The 19,428-nt window shown below is 36.8% G+C and overlaps 1 protein-coding gene across 9 annotated transcripts in view; it reads right to left on the bottom strand.

Annotated features, from left to right (window-relative positions):
* The window catches only part of LOC308614817 (ankyrin repeat domain-containing protein 26-like), a 165,322-nt gene that overhangs the window by 33,393 nt on the left and 112,501 nt on the right, over positions 1 to 19,428 (bottom strand). For all 9 annotated transcript variants that reach the window (XR_014015439.1, XM_081229572.1, XM_081229573.1 and 6 more), the window contains exons 32-36: positions 11,813 to 11,895; positions 6,808 to 6,959; positions 4,858 to 4,891; positions 4,433 to 4,574; positions 615 to 828 (exon numbers count right to left, since the gene is read on the bottom strand). Coding sequence is in view for 8 of the 9 variants with exons in the window: in XM_081229572.1 (XP_081085698.1) it covers positions 615 to 828; positions 4,433 to 4,574; positions 4,858 to 4,891; positions 6,808 to 6,959; positions 11,813 to 11,895 (625 nt within the window). In the remaining variant the exon portion in view is untranslated. The remainder of the gene's footprint in view (positions 1 to 614; positions 829 to 4,432; positions 4,575 to 4,857; positions 4,892 to 6,807; positions 6,960 to 11,812; positions 11,896 to 19,428) is intronic.

Genomic DNA, 19,428 nt, shown 5'->3' with positions numbered 1-19,428 from the left:
TAAAAAGGAACGAAATTGGGTCACTTGTTGAGACGTGGTTGGATCTAGGGACTGTCATACAGAGTGAAGTAAGTCAGAAAGAGAAAAACAAATACGCATATTAACGCATATATGTGGAATCTAGAAAAATGGTACAGGTAAACTGGTTTGCAAGGCAGAACTAGAGACACAGATGTAGAGAACAAATGTATAGACACCAAGGGGGGAAAGAAGGAGGGTGGGATGAACTTGGAGCTTGGGATTGACATGTATACACTAATATGTATAAAATGGATAACTAATAAGAACCTGCTGTATAAAAAAATAAAATTAAAAAAAGATATTACAAAAAAAATGAGGCTTCGTATGGAGGACTTCTGTATGGTCATGAAAATGATGATTTGTAAATATATACATTAAATTATTAGTAGAAGTATCCACTGTTAAGAACTTGCTGTATTATTTCCAAGAATTTCATACTCCACAATACTAACGAAGTTTTCTCCAATGTAAAATCCCAGCAGGTAAGTTAGCAGGTATAAAACTTCCCGTAGTATTAAAGTAAATACACATCTGTAGTATTACAGTAAATAAAAACAGTTCAAATATTTCTTTAAAACCAAGATGTTCAATACCTCAAGCTGCAGAGCTCTTGTTCCCACTCCACTTTTTGATGCTCTAACTGTGATTTCATTTCTTTTGTTTCTGATAGCTCCTTTGGTAGCCCAGTAACCTTACTTTCCATTTTGTTGTTTTTTCCTGTAAGTAGTTCACAGTGATCTTTTTTAAGTTCTACTAATCTTTCATATGAAAGAACTGCATCCTGAATTTTCAATAAGCTAACAGAATCTGCATTAGGAATAAACAAGATAGAAATAAAATATATGAGTAATTTTTATGTATAAAAGCACTGTGCAGGGGCTTCACTGGTGGCGCAGTGGTTGAGAATCTGCCTGCCAATGCAGGGGACACGGGTTCGAGCCCTGGGCTGGGAAGACCCCACATGCCATGGAGCAACTAAGCCCGTGAGCCACAACTACTGAGCCTGCGCGTCTGGAGCCTGTGCTCCGCAACAAGAGAGGCCGCGACAGTGAGAGGCCCGCGCACCGCGATGAAGAGTGGCCCCCACTTGCCACAACTAGAGAAAGCCCTCGCACAGAAAGGAAGACCCAACACAGCCAAAAATAAATAAATAAATAAATTAAAAAAAAAAAAAGCACTGTGCATTTTCACCTTCACTCATCCATAACAAAACAAATACATTTTTTTTTTGGCCATGCCACACAGCATGCGGGACCTTAATTCCCTGACCAGGAATTCAAGTGGCTAAATATACAATGCCCCAAAGAGGTGGAGGAAAGAAACAGAAAAAAAAATATTTGAAGAAAAGAATGGCCAACAACTTTCTAAACTTAATGAAAACTACAATCCCACAGATCCAGGAGGATCTGGCAAGGAGAGAAGAAGTGGCAGTAAACTATTTTGTAATATTCTTATCCTATATATGATGTGGTACAATATTACTTGAAGGTGGACTGTGATAACCCTAAGTAAAATACCGTAAACCCTAAAGCAACCACTAAAATAGTGAAACAAAAGAGTTACAGTTAATAAACCAAAAAAACAAAAAAATAAAGCTACATCATAAAAATTACTTGATTAATCTAAAAGATGGCAGAAAAAGAAAAGGGGAACAAAGAACAGATGGGATAAACAGAAATCAAACAGCATAATGACAGATTCATACCTACTGTATCAATAATCACATTAAGTGAAAATGGTCTGAAAACCTCAATTAAAAAGCAGATTGTCAGGGACTTCACTGGTGGCGCAGTGGTCAGGAACCCACCTGCCAATGCAGGAGACACAGGTTTGAGCCCTGGTCCTCCCACACGTCATGGAGCAACTAAACCCATGCGCCACAACGACTGAGCCCACATGCCACAATTACTGAAGCCCATGGGCCTACAGCCTGTGCTCCACAGCAAGAGAAGCCACCGCAATGAGAAGCCTGTGCACCACAATGAAGGGTAGCCTCCACTCGCAGTAACAAGAGAAAGCCTGTGCGCAGCAATGAAGACCCAACGCAGCCAAAAATAAATAAATAAATAAATAAATAAATATTTAAGAAAAAGCAGATTGTCAGACTGGATCAAAAAGCAAGACCCAACTGTATGCCACCTATAAGAAATGCACTTTAAACATACAGACATAAATTTGCAATAAGGTTAGAAATAAGATATACCACACTAACATGTGACAAAACAAAGCTAAGCTAGACTGGCTATATTAATACCAAACAAAGTAGACTTCAGAGCAAAAAACATTATCAGCAATAAACAAGGTCATTTCATAATGATAAGAGTGTCAATTAATAAGAAGCATAACAACCCTAAACGTTTATGTGCCTAGTAACTTCAAAATATATGAAGCAAAACTTGAGAGAACTGCAAAGAAAAATAGACAAATCCACAATTACAATCTGAGATTTCAATACACCTCAATGAGTAAGTGATAGAAAGAGCAGGCAGAAAATCATCAAGGATACTGTAGACTTGAACATCACGATTCTTTTCAAGTAGCCATGGAACACTTACCAAAAGAAGACTATATCCTGGGTTATAAAATAAAGGAGTAAGTCAAAAGGATTTAAGTCATACAAAGTATGTTCTCTGACCACAAAGCAATCAAACTGGAAATGAAGAACAAAAATATTTCTGGAAAATACTCCAATATTCGAAAACTAAATAACACACATCTAAATAATCCTTGGATTAAAGAGGCAATGAAAAGAGGAATTACAAAGTATTTTGAACTGAATAAAAATGAAAACATAATATATTACAATTTGTGGAATGCTGCTTACTTGCATGAAAATTTATAGCACTGAATGTCTATATTAGAAAAGAAGGTCTCAAATCAATGACCTTGGCTTCCAACATAAAAATCCAGAAAAAGAGTAAATTAGGGGACTTCCCTCATGGTTCGGTGGTTAAGGATCTGCCTTCCAATCCAGGGGATACGGGTTCGATCCCTGGTCGGGGGACTAAAACCCCACATGCCATGGGGCAACTAAGCCCGCCCACTGCAACGACTGAACACGCAAGCCACAACTAGAGAGCCAGCATGCCGCAACTACAGAGCCCAAACACGCTGGAGCCCACACCCCATTTGGAGTGTCACAAATACTGAGCCCACACGCCACAACTAGAGAGAGAAGCCCATGCAGTGCAACAAAAGATCCCACGTGCTGCTACAAAGACCTAACGCAGCCAAAAATAAAATAAATAAATAAATATTTTTTTAAAAAAGAGCAAAGTAAACCCAAAGCAAGCAGAAGAAAGGAAATAAAAAACATCAAAGAAAAAAATCAATGAGAAAAAACAAAACAAACAAAACAAAAAAGACATGGAAAAATCAATGAGGGACTCCCTGGTGGCACAATGGTTAAGAATCCACCTGCCAATGCAAGGGACACGGGTTTGATCCCTGGTCCAGGAAGATGCCACATACCGCAGAGCAACTAAGCCTGTGTGCCAAAACTACTGAGCCTGCATTCTACCATCTGCAAGCCACAACTACTGAGCCCGCATGCCACAACTACTGAGCCCGCATGCCACAACTACTGAAGCCCATATACCTAGAACCCATGTTCCACCACAAGAGAAGCCACAGCAATGAGAAGCCCACACACTGAATGAAGAGTAGCCCCCGCTTGCCGCAACTAGAGAAAGCCTGAGCACAGCAACGAAGACCCAACAGAGCCAAAAATAAATAAATAAAATTTTAAAAAACCCGTGAAACCAAATATGTTCAGAAGATGAATAAAAGTGATAAACCTCTAGCCAGGCTGATAATGAAAAAAAAAAGAGAGAGAGAAGGCACAAATTACCAATTTCACAGAAATGAGTAATGAGAAATTACTACAGATTCTATAGATATTAAAAGACTGACAGAGTAATATTATGAACATTATGTAAATAAATTTGACAACTCAGATGAAGTAGGTAAATTCCTTGAAAGAGGGAAAATACCAAAGCTCAATCAAGAAAGAACAAGTAGGGCTTCCCTGGTGGCACAGGGGTTGAGAGTCCACCTGCCGATGCAGGGGACACGGGTTCGTGCCCGGGTCCAGGAAGATCCCACATGCCATGGAGCGGCTGGGCCCATGAGCCATGGCCGCTGAACCTGCACATCGGAGCCTGTGCTCCGCAACGGGAGAGGCCACAGCAGTGAGAGGCCTGCATACCGCAAAAAAAAAAAAAAAAAAAAAAGAAAGAACAAATAAACTAAATAGCCCTATATCTAAAAAAGAAACTAAAGTCCTACTTAAAGACCTTCCCACAAAGAAAATTCCAGGTCCAAATGGCTACACTGGTGAATTCTACAAAATATTACAACAGTATACACAAAAATATACATATAAATATACATATTTATACCATGGTCCTACCTTTACACTCCATGCCAAGTTGTTCTATTAGCAACATGAAATTCTTATAATTAGAGTAAAGCATCTGGCAATCCTCAAAAGCTGTTTCAGATGACTGAGTTAAGTCATCAAGGTCATCCATAGAATTAATTTGCTCTTTGACCTACAAATAAAAAATACTATTTCACAATGTCCCCAAAATACTTATAAAATATACTAAGTGTACAGAGGTGATAAATATCTCTTTATTAAAGCAAAAACACAGATACTTCTTAAAAGAACAGATTTTTATCAAAGGGATAATCTTATCAACAGTGTTTCTAAATTATTTTTTCAAAGTAAATATTTCTACAACAAAGGAAGATTTTCTATTTTTCCACTATACCTTTCACAAAGTAATTTTTTACTACAGGATAATATTTTTTATAATTAGTTTTTTACTCTACCTTGTTCTTTTCATTAGATGTTTCCTTTGTAGCCCTGAAAAAACAAACGATTCTTTTCAGGCAAATATTAAATACTTAAAATCCAAAGACTACCTAAACCTATTGTTTTTTACATAAAATCTTTGCATTGGTAATTAATTTTCTATAAAAGAGATTAAAAAATAAATAGAAAGAGTAACATTAAAGGACAAAGAAAATACACCATAATAATATTAACAAAGCATTAAATTGGATTAAGCTCACAGTGAAAGGAAAAACATAATGTTACTTGCATTATTTGATAGGATGAAATATACAAGGGTTTTTACTTTTAAAGACCCACATGTTGGGGTCATGTCAGCATCAGGGCTGAAAAATAGGTACCTCATAGTATCCCTCCACCACCAGCAACAATTTGGCATCTATCCACAGACAAAAGTGGCTTTGTGGCAGTTGCAGGATCCAGCACCATAAACCAAGGGACCTGGGAAGAGTCCTGCCCACCCAAGTGGTAACAGACATACAGACCACAGCCCAGCTGTGGACCCTGCATGGCCCATGAACTGGCTCCAGCCACTCTTAGCAACGTCCAGGGAACCCCTGGAAAACACTGTCTTAGACAATCACCCACAGACGAGAGAGCCTTTGTGGAAATCCAGGTTTCCAGCAGAGAAGTGCCAGCATACCACTGGAACAAAAAAATGCAAGTTGGGATACATTGGAGAGGGCAGTTATTAAAGACTGGAAGAGGTGACTGCTACTTCAAATTCAAAGACAGCAATGCAAAACTTCAGGTAACATAAAAAAAATCAAGAAAACATGTCACTACCAAAAGATCACAATAATTTTCCACTAGCAAATCCCAAAGACATGGAGATCTGCAATCTACCTGATAGAGAATTCAAAATAGTAGTTTTAAGGAAACTCAGTGAGCGACAAGAAAACACAGAAAGACGACCCAATAAAATCAGGAAAGTAATACACAAACAAGATGAGGCGTTTAACAAAGAGATAGAAATAATAAAAAATAACCAAATGGAAGTTTTGGAGCTGAAGAATACAATGAATGAAAGGAAAAATGCAATAAAGAGCACTGACAGCAGAATGGATCAAACAGAAGAAAGAATCTGTGAGTTAAGAGACAGGAGCTTTGAAATTATCCAATCAGAGGAGAATAAAGAAAAAAAGAATGAAAAAGTGGGAAGAAAGCCTACATAAATTACCAGATACCATCAAAGGAAATAATTCATAAATCATTGCAGTTCCAGAAAGAGAAGATAGGGAGAAGGTGGCAGAAGCTTATTTAAAGAAAAAATGGTTGAGAACTTCCTAAACCTGGCGAGAGATTTGGATATCCAAGTTCCTAAAGCTCATAGGTCACCAAACAAACTCAACTTAAAGCAATCCTCGCCAGGAGACATTATAACAAAACTGTCAAAAATCAAAGACAAAGCGAGAGTCTTAAAGGCAGCAAAAGTAAAGAGGCCTGTAAATTATAAGGGAACCCCCATAAGTCTATCAATGGATTTCAAGAGAGTAGGACGACATATTCAAAGTGCTAAAAGAAAAAACCTGCCAACCAAGAATACTCTATCCAGAAAAGCTGTCTTTCAGAAATGAAGGAGAGATAAAGGCTTTCCCAAACAAAGCAAAGCTGAGGGAGGTCATCACCACTAGACCTGCCTCACAAGAAATGCTGAAAGGACGCTAATTAGTAACATAAAATATATTTAAATATACAACACACTGGTAAAGGTAAGTATACAGTCAAATCCAGAATACTCTAATACTGTAATATGGTGGTGTGTTAACCAATTAACTCTAGTATTAAGGCTAAAGGACAAGAGTATTAGAAATAACTATAACCCTAGAAAAATATAAAATTTGTTAATCATGAACATTAGCTCAAATGAGAACTTGTTTTATAGGAAAATAACAATTATCTATTGTTAAATACTGACATAGGCTTACCTATCAGAATCTTCATTCTCCATGGTAGGAAACTGTTGGTTACTAGTTTTTCTGCTCTTTCTCTGTTGAATTAATCCACTATCATCAGCATCATATATGTTTTCTGATACTTCCATTTCACTACTTTTGTGCTTCTTCTTTGCTTCTTCAACCTTTAATGAAAGTTTGACACTACATATAATTGTTATTACCTTATTCATTATAAAGACCTTTTCATTGTCATTAATTACTTGACTCAGAGTTTGCCCCGGCTTTAAGCAATAAAAATAGTTTTGTGCTTACTTTAATTTTTTTAATTACAAGTCATTGAAATTTGTGTAAAGTCTGCTTCTTTCTGTTTGAGGAAAAGAAATAAAATTTTAAAAATTTCAAAAAGGGCTTTCTTAATGTGGTGCAGCTATTCACATCCACTCTTCCCTGTCTGATGGCAGAGACAGAGAAATAAAGAGACAAAGACACAAAATTTGTCCTCTTTGGTCTTTACCACCTGGATTTTGCATTAAACAGCCAAATTTAGAGGATGGGACACCTTGGTGCTTCAGTAACAAAAAGGAAACATCCTTCTTTCTGCACTGAAGCTATTCTTCCCCCACTGCCTTTCACAATTCTTTTTTCATTTGGATCCTGGGAATATCAAAAAAGTGACGGTGTTCACTAAAATATATGAACCAAAGTTTACCAAAAAACAGGAGTAGGGTGAAATTGATGAATTGTTAGTTAGTGTGGAATTCTGGAAAATGAGTAATGCCTCCCAATTTCACATTCAATAACCATGAAATTTTAGAGCTAAACGGTAAGGAAGCAATTATCTACTTTAGCCCCACTATTTACCAATAATGGGAATAAAACCAAGAAAGGTTCAATGATTTGTCCAAAGCCCCTAAAGTGGCATTTCCTATCATTTCATGGCACCAAAAGAGATGATACAATTCTGTAACACTGAATCTGATAAATTACCAAATGAATTCATCAGATTAATCAGATAAGTTAAAAGTGTGACTTTGGCAAAGTAATTTAATGCCTCAGTTGGGGGTAGGGCTCATCTCTTTTTCTTTTAAAGGAGAATATCTACAGATTTTTGTCTACTTTAAAACTCAGTCAATGCACCTCTTACACAAAAGAGCAAACAAACAAATTAAAAAATCTATTACTGGAAGGAAAAAAACCCTCACTGCACGTCAAAACAGTTTTCTCCTCTGGAGATAAATACTGAATTTGTTTGGCTGAGGGTTTATACTACCTAAATGATAAAATCATACATGTCAAAACTTACCACATTTTATTAAACAACATAATGTAAAGGTCTGACTCAACAGAAACATCTGAGAGTGGTGATTAAAGAATCTGTGGGAGTACATGTATTTGTTATTAAAAATATCTTGAAGTGGCCATGTTGGAATTCTAAGTGCCAAGCGATTGAGTAAAGCAGAGAAGATCGCATACACTAAAGCACAATAAAGAGATTAGTTTAGCAGGAATACGTGTTTATGTCCCTTCTTTCAGTCACTGCTTCCTTCCCATACTATAGAGTGTAATTTATATTTAAAACCCAATAGATTAAAAAAACCCCCCAAACCCTAGCTTATTATATTTCTTAAGCAATTTCCTTTGTGGAAATTCTGGCTCAGAAGGTCACATGGTATGTAGCTAAATTAGTTTCCCAGTTCATATGAAAGACTGACAGAGAGAGACTTAGGTTGATTAAGGAACAAAAGCCATGAAAATAGTTTCCTATTATTTAGATGGCAGAAGTAATCTATTTCTACACAATTACCTATTTAGCTGACCCCATTTTATTACTAAGTGGAAAATCAGAATGGATCAGATCATTGATAAAGAGAAAGAACAAAGTAGCAGCAAATGAACCTCTATCTCTTTTTGAAGTTGAATTTTCTCTTTTTCCAAAGCCAGGAACTCTACTTGTAACATGCCTATCTCATTCTTAAGCCTTTGCATATCTTGCTGTAATTCTTCATTTAGATACACTTTGGATCTTCTGTTACTATTCAGTGGAGAAGAACTCCCACTTTCTAATTCAGGTTGCATGCTTTTATAGTTATTAGCACTGCAATTATCTGCAAGCAATGGCTTCTGGAACCAGTCTTGTATTGGTTTGGTTTTCTTATAAGTATTTGTAACAGCAGAAATATCACAACTTTTTATTTGAATCATGTGTTTCATTTCATTGGAGCGGGCAAGCCATACATCAAAAAGTCTTTTGGGATCACTAGACTGAGGTGTACATCCGATGTCTAATTTCCAATTAGTGGTATTTTGGTTCATATTTTGTAACATTTGCATATCAAACTCTTGGTCTTCTTGCATTTCAAATGTAACTACTGAGTCCCTTACTTTTTTATTTTCTGTATCATTATAAAAACTCTCCTCATTTTTGTTAAAAACATGTTCAGTGTCTGGTTTATCACTTTCATAGTCTAATTTATTTTCATTTAAATAAAGCTGTGAAGATGACGGGCAAGAATGTCCCCAAGACCCAGAGGTTAAATAAGATGGAAAAGCATTTTCAAGCCTGGGTTCTTTTTGTTCAGGAAATGCTGGGAATGCTAGAGAGACAGATACTCCAAATGCAACTTTTGCCTGACAGTCAGGTATATTATTTGTCAAATTAGAAGGTATTTCCTTTATGTTTGCTCCTTCTTTAGGGTTATCATGTAGTGGCTCTTCCTCAGGACAAACAGTAATTTTGTATCTTTCAAAAGTTCCACCACACTTCCACTTTAACTTATTTGTGATGCGTTTGAAGTTATTTTTCCACCCTAATTTGCCTCGTTTGATCCACATTTCCTCATGCTTTTGTACACAAGGAAGTCCTGAACATACAGATATGTCCTCTCTATCACATTCCTTATTCATTTCTGGTTCTTGAGGCATTTTTTGCAGATGCAAAAGCGGAAGATCAATTGGCTTGATTTGATTTTCAGATGCCTTTTCTGTCAGGGTACATGTTTTTAAAATAACTTTATCCTTAAGTAATCAAGTACGACAAAGAAAAATTAGAAAATAGTTAAAATTTAACCGTTAAACTTCTTCATCTATGTTTAGCTACTCACAAATCACTGGATTACAACTAAGAAGTGAAAAATAACTTGCCTTAGCCTGAAACAGGAGAAAAACATGAACTCACAAATCCAATTTTGTCACTGTTTGTTTGAACTAAATCATTCATATATGTTAAATCTACCAAAAATGAATTAGGAGATGATTTTTAATGTTACAAAGGCTTCCTTACTTAAAAATATTTCACCTCACCGTACCTTAAAAAGAAAACCATAATTCAAAAAGAGACATGTACCAAAATGTTCATTGCAGCTCTGTTCACAATAGCCCGGAGCTGGAAACAACCTAAGTGTCCATCATCGGATGAATGGATAAAGAAGATGTGGCACATATATACAATGGAATATTACTCAGCCATAAAAAGAAACGAAACTGAGCTATTTGTAATGAGGTGGATAGACCTAGAGTCTGTCATACAGAGTGAAGTAAGTCAGAAGGAGAAAGACAAATACCGTATGCTAACACATATATACGGAATTAAAAAAAAAATGTCATGAAGAACCTAGGGGTAAAACGGGAATAAAGACACAGACCTACTTGAGAATGGACTTGAGGATATGGGGAGGGGGAAGGGTAAGCTGTGACAAAGCGAAAGAGAGGCATGGACATATATACACTACCAAACGTAAGGTAGATAGATAGTGGGAAGCAGCCGCAGAGCACAGGGAGATCAGCTCGGTGCTTTGTGACCGCCTGGAGGGGTGGGATGGGGAGGGTGGGAGGGAGGGAGATGCATGAGGGAAGGGATGTGGGAACAGATGAATATGTATGACTGATTCACTTTGTTATAAAGCAGAAACTAATAAAAAAAAATAAAAAATAAAAAAAATAAAAATAAAAAAACCCTCCTTTTTTCGTCATGAAGGGAACTGACCATAAAAATCCATCACTGGGTCTTCAGTTCTCGACAGCTTGTTTCTGAGCCATTTTGGAATTTGGAAGGCTCTAGAAAGCTGGTTTCCAGCCCTTCAACAGATCTGTATTGAGTATCTCCCATATATAAATATATTTGTAACTGATTTTAAAAATTAAATAAAAAATTTGTCTCAAAAAAAAAAATATTTCACCTCACCGTACCTTAAAAAGTCCCTATGTGCACGTAAGGATTTTTTTTTTTAAGGACTAGTAACTGGAGAATAGACAAACCTTAAATTACTAGGAGCCAAAATCAATTAACATCAATCAGAAAGAGGAACAAATTCCTAAATTTTAATGCAAATTATATACTATGATAGTATTATACATTGATATAATACCTGCTTTCATTCAGTTATATTATATTCTAATATCCACTAATGAAAGTGGATAAAACATTGTTTAATATTATTTACTGGTTTCCTACCCTGAAATGAAATAAATTAGAAAGTTATTGTTTGTACCCTAACAACAAAGGTCCAATTCTGGAAGGTCTGCTTCCTTAATAGGCAATTGGGTTGATTGTATGACCCCTTCTCTCCCTGAATGTAGATCTTTAGGTCGATTACATAGAAGTCACAGGACAGAATAAATCTTTAATCTTGGCATTAGTGACTGGCAATTTGAAACTGCAAATTTTGAACAGCTGTGAATGATTTCTCCTTCCATGAATCTAACTCACGGACCATCACTGATATACTGTTCATAATTTCAACTGCTTAATCATACGATTCAGTATTTGATTATCACCTTCTTTATCATGTAAGGAAGAAGCAAACAATATTGAGGAAATTTTTTTGCCTCAATTCCAAGTACAAAGTTTAACTATAAATTATAATAGATTCTAACAATACTTTAAGCTTTGTAATTAAAGCACTATAAAAACTAACTATTAAATTATTATCTATCAATTTTAAGAGGTTAACTTTGAAAGGTAGTTTCATTTGAACTCTGTTGTTAAAGCATAGAAAACAATATTGAGCCAGAAATTTACATTTACATTTTTACATACCTGTGAGTGGTTATTTTCACTTCCATCAAGCCTTTCTTGTGCTTCCTCCGATGTTATTTCTAAGTCTAGTTCTGCTGACAAATCTATATGTTTAGTTAAAATTAACTACTTAGAACAGTTAGATAAAAGACATAATCTTTATAAAAATAGATTTAAAAAATTCTATCAAATGACAATTTAAATTAAGCTTAATCTTTAGCTGAATATTTACTTCTTTAAGAAATACTTCTAATTACCTAAAACTCCAACAAACCATCTGGGAAATACCAGATGTCACCAGGTTACAGGCACACAAACATCTCAAAGATTCATTTACAAATTCATCCACCAAACATCAATGAACAGAACAATCAGAAACCAAACAAAGGGTTTCCCTTGTGGCACAGTGGTTGAGAGTCCGCCTGCCGATGCAGGGGACACGGGATCGTACACCAATACGGGAAGATCCCACATGCAGTGGAGCAGCTGGGCTCGTGAGCCATGGCCGCTAGGCCTGTGCGTCTGGAGCCTGTGATCCGCAGTGGGAGAGGCCACAACAGTGAGAGGCCCGCTTACCGCAAAACAAACAAACAAACAAACAAAATTTAAAAATACAGGACAAACATAGAAAGTCACAATATACTCTGTTCTCTACTTCATAATAGTACCTATTTAACAACACACCAAGCTTCAACTGCAACGTTATTCATGGTTTCCAAAATTACTGTTACTTTTCATGCTTTTATCAGTTCCTTAATCTGAAATGTTTTCCTCTACTCTTCTGACAAAGTAGTTTTCACCTTTTAAGACTCAGCCTGCTTTGTGAAGTCCTCCTTGATTACAGCTCTCTTTCCCCAAATAGGTATCTCTTTCCTAGTAGCTACCTTAGTACTTTATAGATTTTTCTAGTGTATCTTCATCCCCTGAACTGTAAATTATTTCTTCACGTCTATCCTCTTTGCTTCTAGACTGTAGAGGACAATCTCTTGAAATCATCTTTGTATAAACAGTCTTTATTTTACTCAATAATTATTTATTGAGTTCCTGCTCAGTACTAAACATGGACTTTAAAGAAGAATGTAGATAAAAGGTGTCAGGGATGGCTTTTCTAGAGATAATGCCTGAGCTGAGACTTACACAGTGAGGTCAGTCAGATTCAAGGGAATAGAGGGCAGGAGAGGGAGAGAGCATGGAAAGCTGTAGCAAGACAGGCAGAGAAGCATATATAAAACAGGGTGAATAGTTGTCTAAAATACAGGGATAGATGAGAGAGCATCACCAGCAGTTCAGAATTCCAGAGCAAAGGACAGACAGAAAGGGCTAGAGAGCGAGAGTCAGGTAGAAGTTAGATTATGAAAGCCTCGTGTCATTCTAAGATGGCTGGACATTAATATGCTTTAAAGAGTGGTTCACGATCACTGGTGCACTTGAGATAGATCACTCTAAATGCTGCAGGAGGGATGAATTTGAAGGCCATACAAATTAATAGAGGGAGAAGAATTTCATGGCATTATAATGCAAAAAAAAAAGATGATGCAGGCCTACACTGAGGGACTGTTTCCAGAAATATTTAGGATATAAAATTACCAGGACCCAGCATAGAATAAATCTTTATTAAATAAATAAATGCACGAATCCTGGGCACCTCAAGAACTAGACTCTGCTTATTACTTTATAAAAGGTATCAATTGAGAAGAGAAATGATCTGCATGAACTGTTTTAAGTTGCTTGTATTTAGTTTCCAGTTTTCCAGTTTCACATCTTCCTGTGTTGACGGGGCTCGTGTACGTGTTTCATTTGAATTTGTGCTTCTTGGACCTACCAAGCTCATGGAGAAATGAGAGCAAACAAGTCACTTGTATAGATAAAAAAAACTTTGAGGTTATAGCTTGTAGTCACTACTCTGGGAGATAACTGAGAATCTTTTGTAAATGTAACATTAATTCCACAGGTAAGGAAAGACAAGAAGATAAAACTATAGGACTGGAAAAAGAAAACAGTGTATGATTTATTAATATAGTCCTGATCATATGACTGATTAAGGGCACTAAATTAATTGGTATTTATGTAGAACATATATTAGATGTGGTTAATCAATAGACTGGGCATCCTAGTAGAATTAGAATTGATTTTCCTTACACTATCTTTAAATGATCAGCACTCCTTAAAACCAATATCCCTTGTGAACTATTAATTCATTAAAAATAATAAGTTGGTATACTATGTGGACACAGCTAAGAAGGAGGGACTATGTAGCAATCCCCAATGACTCCCATTACTGCTGGGAAAGCCAATTCTAAAATATATAAACTCATAGAAAATACAAGAGTTTACTATTTGGTTTTGGAGGTGCTTTTTTCGTTACATTGAATATAGTTATAACTAATACTAATGAATTCAGAGCTAAACAAAAATAAAGCTAAGAAACTACATTTTGAGAAGGGAATCTTGAGATGTCTGCCTAGGTTTCCCAACTAGTCCCAAAGTTCTAAATATAATCTTGCTACCCACTCTCAGGTGTATGCTAAATACTAGTCTAAGGAACCTATTCTCTCTCCTAATTCCCATTGTTATTTATTATGTTGCTTTGGTCAGAGGAAGAATGCAAACGTCTTGCTAAAAGACGTTTGGCTGCAGGTTGAATAAAAGGAGTAAACACAAAGCAGATTTTGCCACAAAATGATTTTGGAAACATCAGGATTATGGTGAAGCCATGCCGAGGTGGCCTACGGTTGAGGGCTCTGTGCTTATTTATTACATTGTTTGCTTTCTCTGTTTTCTGGCAGTTGTGACTCACACAGGTCACGGAGCGTGTAATCCCCTAACAGAAACAACACTCCGATATTAATCTTTTCTTTATCTGTTAAGGTCATCTGTCCAAATTCTGTGGATGCTGACTGATTTTTGGTCATTGATTGTGACACAAATGGATATTTATCATCAACTTTCAAATGCCTGGCTCTTTGACAAGTCTCATTATTGAGCGACAAACTAGCAGAATCCCAACCTGAAAAATCTGAAAACAAAGATTCCGTTTATTAGAGTGTGAATACTAATACAAATTTGACTAACCTGAACAAATTCTTTCTTCAGAGAAGCAGTCCCATGTCCTCCTCTCCCCCCAAACACACTACTCCCTCATGGCTTATTGTACCTTACACGTCATTGCCATTCATATAGATACGTTAAGTATTGCCTCTCATTTTTCCTAATTTTTAATTTTCTAGTGTTACTTACTTTGATTCACTCATCAATCTCTATTACATATTCTGTATACCTTAAGAGCTTTATTAATAATTACGTCTCTTCAACATATAAATGTTTTCATTAACAAAATTATGTCTAACCATTTATTTTATGTTTAAATATGCATGACAGTATTGTGTGTTCCAGAGACATGGGTTTTAAAAAATCTTTTAATGAATGGTACTACTTTAATACAATGAGATGGTCTTTCCTCAATGTACCAATATCTTCAGAACTCATTTTTTAAGGCTTGGATAAATATCATAAATTTACAAAAGAAATGATAGCCTTGAGTGACTAATTGTTTCCTGGTAAAAATAGGGTAAGTCTAGGTCCACACTAGATCCAAAGAGCATAAACTGCCATGACACAGGAAATGAATACATAACAAAAATATTTTCCTTTTTTTTAACGAAAGTAAAATTGTCAGATTTCAATTTCTCAAGACAAATAAGAGCTGAACCAAGATGGTAGAGTATAAGGATATGCTCTCAGTCCCTCTTGTGAGAACACCAGAATCACTAGTAGGTGCTGGACAATCATCGACAGGAAGACACTGGAACTCACCAAAAAAGATACCCCACATACGAAGACAAAGGAGAAGCCACAATGAGACAGTAGGAGGGGCGCAGTCACAGCAAAATCAAATACCATAACAGGTGGGTGGGTGACTCATAGACTGGAGAACACTTATACCACAGAAGTCCACCCACTGGAGTGAAGGTTCTGAGCCCCACATCAGGCTTCCCAACCTGGGGGTCCGGCAATGGGAAGAGAAATTCCTAGGGAATCAGACTTTGAAGCCTAGTGGGATTTGACTGCAGGAATTTGACAGGACTGGGGGAAAAACAGACTCCACTCTTGGAGGGCACACACAAACTACTGTGCGCAGTGGGACCCAGAAGAAGGAGCAGTGACCCCACGGGAGACTGAACCAGACCTACCTGCTAGTGTTGGAGGGTCTCCTGCAGAGGCGGGGGTTGGCTGTGGCTCATCGTGGGGACAAGAACAGGGGCAGCAGAAGTTCTGGGAAGTAGTCCTTGGCGTGAGCCCTCCCAGAGTCTGACATTAGCCCTACCAAAGAGCCCAGGTAGGCTCCACTGTTGGGTTGCCTCAGGCTAAACAACCAACAGGGAGGGAACGCAGGCCCACCCATCAGCAGTCAAGTGGATTAAAGTTTTACTGAGCTCTGCCCACCAGAGCAACACCCAGCTCTACCCACCACCACTCCCTCCCATCAGGAAACCTGCACAAGCCTCACAGATAGCCTCATCCACGAGAGGGCAGACAGGAGAAACAAGAACTACAATCCTGCAGCCTGTGGAACAAAAACCACATTCACAGACAGATAGACAAGATGAAAAGGCTATGTACCAGATGAAGGAACAAGACAAAACCACAGAAAAACAACTAAATGAAGTGGAGATAGGAAACCTTCCAGAAAAAGAATTCAGAATAATGATAGTGAAGATGATCCAGGACCTTGGAAAAACAATGGAGGCAAAGATCGAGAAGATGCAAGAACTGTTTAACAAAGACCTAGAAGAGTTAAAGAACAAACAAACAGAGATGAACAATACAATAATTGGAATGAAAACTACACTAGAAGGAATCAACAGCAGAATAACTGAGGCAGAAGAACACATAAGTGACCTGGAAGACAGATTGGCGGAATTCACTGAGCACAAGAGAATAAAGAAAAAAGAATGAAAAGAAATGAAGACAGCCTAAGAGACGTCTGAGACAACATTAAACGCAACAACATTCGCATTATAGGGGTCCCAAAAGGAGAAGAGAGAGGGAAAGGACCAGAGAAAATATTTGAAGAGATTATAGTCGAAAACTTCCCTAACATGGGAAAGGAAGTAGCCACTCAAGTCCAGGACGTGCAGCGAGTCCCATACAGGATAAACCCAAAGAGAAACATGCCGAGACACACAGTAATCAAATTGGCAAAAATTAAACACAAAGAAACATTACTGAAAGCAGCAAGGGAAAAATGACAAATAACATACAAGGGAACTCCCATAAGGTTAACAGCTGATTTCTCAGCAGAAACTCTACAAGCCAGAAGGGAGTGGCATGATGCACTTAAAGTGAGAAAAAGGAAGAACCTACAACCAAGATTACTCTACCCGGCAAGGATCTCATTCAGACTCCACAGAGAAATCAAAAGTTTTACAGACAAGCAAAAGCTAAGAGAATTCAGCACCACCAAACCAGCTCTACAACAAATGTTAAGGAACTTCTCTAAATGGGAAACACAAGGGAAGAAAAGGACCTACAAAAACAAACCCCAAAGAATTAAGAAAATGGTCATAGGAACATACATATTGATAATTACCTTAAACATGAATGGATTAAATGCTCCAACCAAAAGACACAGGCTTGCTGAATGGATACAAACACAAGACCCATATATATGCTGTCTACAAGAGCCCCACTTCAGACCTACAGACACATACAGACTGAAAGTGAGGGGATGGAAAAAGATATTCCATGCAAATGGAAATCAAAAGAAAGCTGGAGTAGCAATACTCATATCAGATAAAATAGACTTTAAAATAAAGAATGTTACAAAAGACAAGGAAGGACACTATATAATGATCAAGGGATCAATCCAAGAAGAATATATAACAATTATAAATATATATGCACCCAACATAGGACCACCTCAATATATAAGGCAACGGCTAACAGCTGTAAAAGAGGAAATCAACAGTAACACCATAATAGTGGGGGACTTTAACACCTCACTTGCACCAATGGACAGATCATCCAAAATGTAAATAAATAAGGAAACAGAAGCTTTAAATGACACAATAGGCCAGATAGATTTAATTGATATTTATAGGACATTCCATCCAAAAACAGCAGATTACACTTTCTTCTCAAGTGTGCACAGAACATTCTCCAGGATAAATCACATCTTGGGTCACAAACCAAGCCTCAGTAAATTTAAGAAAATTGAAATCATATCAAGCATCTTTTCTGACCACGACACTATGAGATTAGAAATGAATTACAGTGGAAAAACATAAAATACACAAACACATGGAGGCTAAACAGTAAATTACTAAATAACCAAGAGATCACTGAAGAAATCCAAGAGGAAATCAAAAAATACCTAGAGACAAATGACAATGAAAACACAACAATCCAAAACCTATGGGATGCAGCAAAAGCAGTCTTAAGAGGTAAGTTTATAGCTATACAAGCCTACCTCAAGAAACAAGAAAAATCTCAAAGAAATAATCTAACTTTATACCTAAAGGAACTAGAGAAAGAAGAACAAACAAAACCCAAAGTTAGCAGAAGGAAAGAAAACATAAAGATCAGAGCAGAAATAAATGAAATAGACACAAAGAAAACAATAGCAAAGATCAATAAAACTAAAAGCTGGTTCTTTGAGAAGATAAACAAAATTGATAAACCATTAGCCAGACTCATCAAGAAAAAGAGGGAGAGGACTCAAATCAATAAAATTAGAAATGAAAAAGGAGAAGTTACAACAGACACCGCAGAAAGACAAAGCATCTTAAGAGACTACTACAAGCAACTCTATGCCAATAAAATGGACAACCTGGAAGAAATGGACAAATTCTTAGAAAGGTATAACCTTCCAAGACTGAACCAGGAGAAACAGAAAATATGAACAGACCAATCACAAGTAATGAAATTGAAGCTGTGATGAAAAATCTTCCAACAAACAAAAGTCCAGGAGCAGACGGCTTCACAGGTGAATTTTATCAAACATTTAGAGGAGAGCTAACACCCATCCTTCTCAAACTCTTCCAAAAAATTGCAGAGGAAGGAGCACTCCCAAACTCATTTTACGAGGCCACCATCACCCTGATACCAAAACCAGACAAAGATACAGCAAAAAAAGAAAATTACAGACCAATATCACTGATGAATATAGATGCAAAAATCCTCAACAAAATACTAGCAAACAGAATCCAACAATGCATTAAAAGGATCATACACCATGATCAACTGGGATTTATCCCAGGGATGCAAGGATTCTTCAGTATACACAAATCAATCAATGTGATACACCATATTAACAAATTGAAGAATAAAAACCATATGATCATCTCAATAGATGCAGAAAAAGCTTTCAACAAAATTCAACACCAATTTATGATAAAAACTCTCCAGAAAGTGGGCATAGAGGGAACGTACCTCAACATAATAAAGGTCATATATTACAAACCCACAGCAAACATCATTCTCAATGGTGAAAAACTGAAAGCATTTCCTCTAAGATCAGGAACAAGACAAGAATGTCCACTCTCACCACTATTATTCAACATAGCTTTGGAAGTCCTAGCCTCAGCAATCAGAGAAGAAAAAGAAATAAAAGGAATATAAATTGCAAAAGAAGAAGT

This window comes from Mesoplodon bidens, assembly GCF_964165515.1.
Source record: "Mesoplodon bidens genome assembly, chromosome: 3".
NCBI classification, from domain to species: Eukaryota; Metazoa; Chordata; class Mammalia; order Artiodactyla; family Ziphiidae; genus Mesoplodon; species Mesoplodon bidens.
The sequence above is the reverse complement of the archived record's forward strand: the minus strand, read 5'-3'. Positions and strand labels throughout refer to the sequence as shown.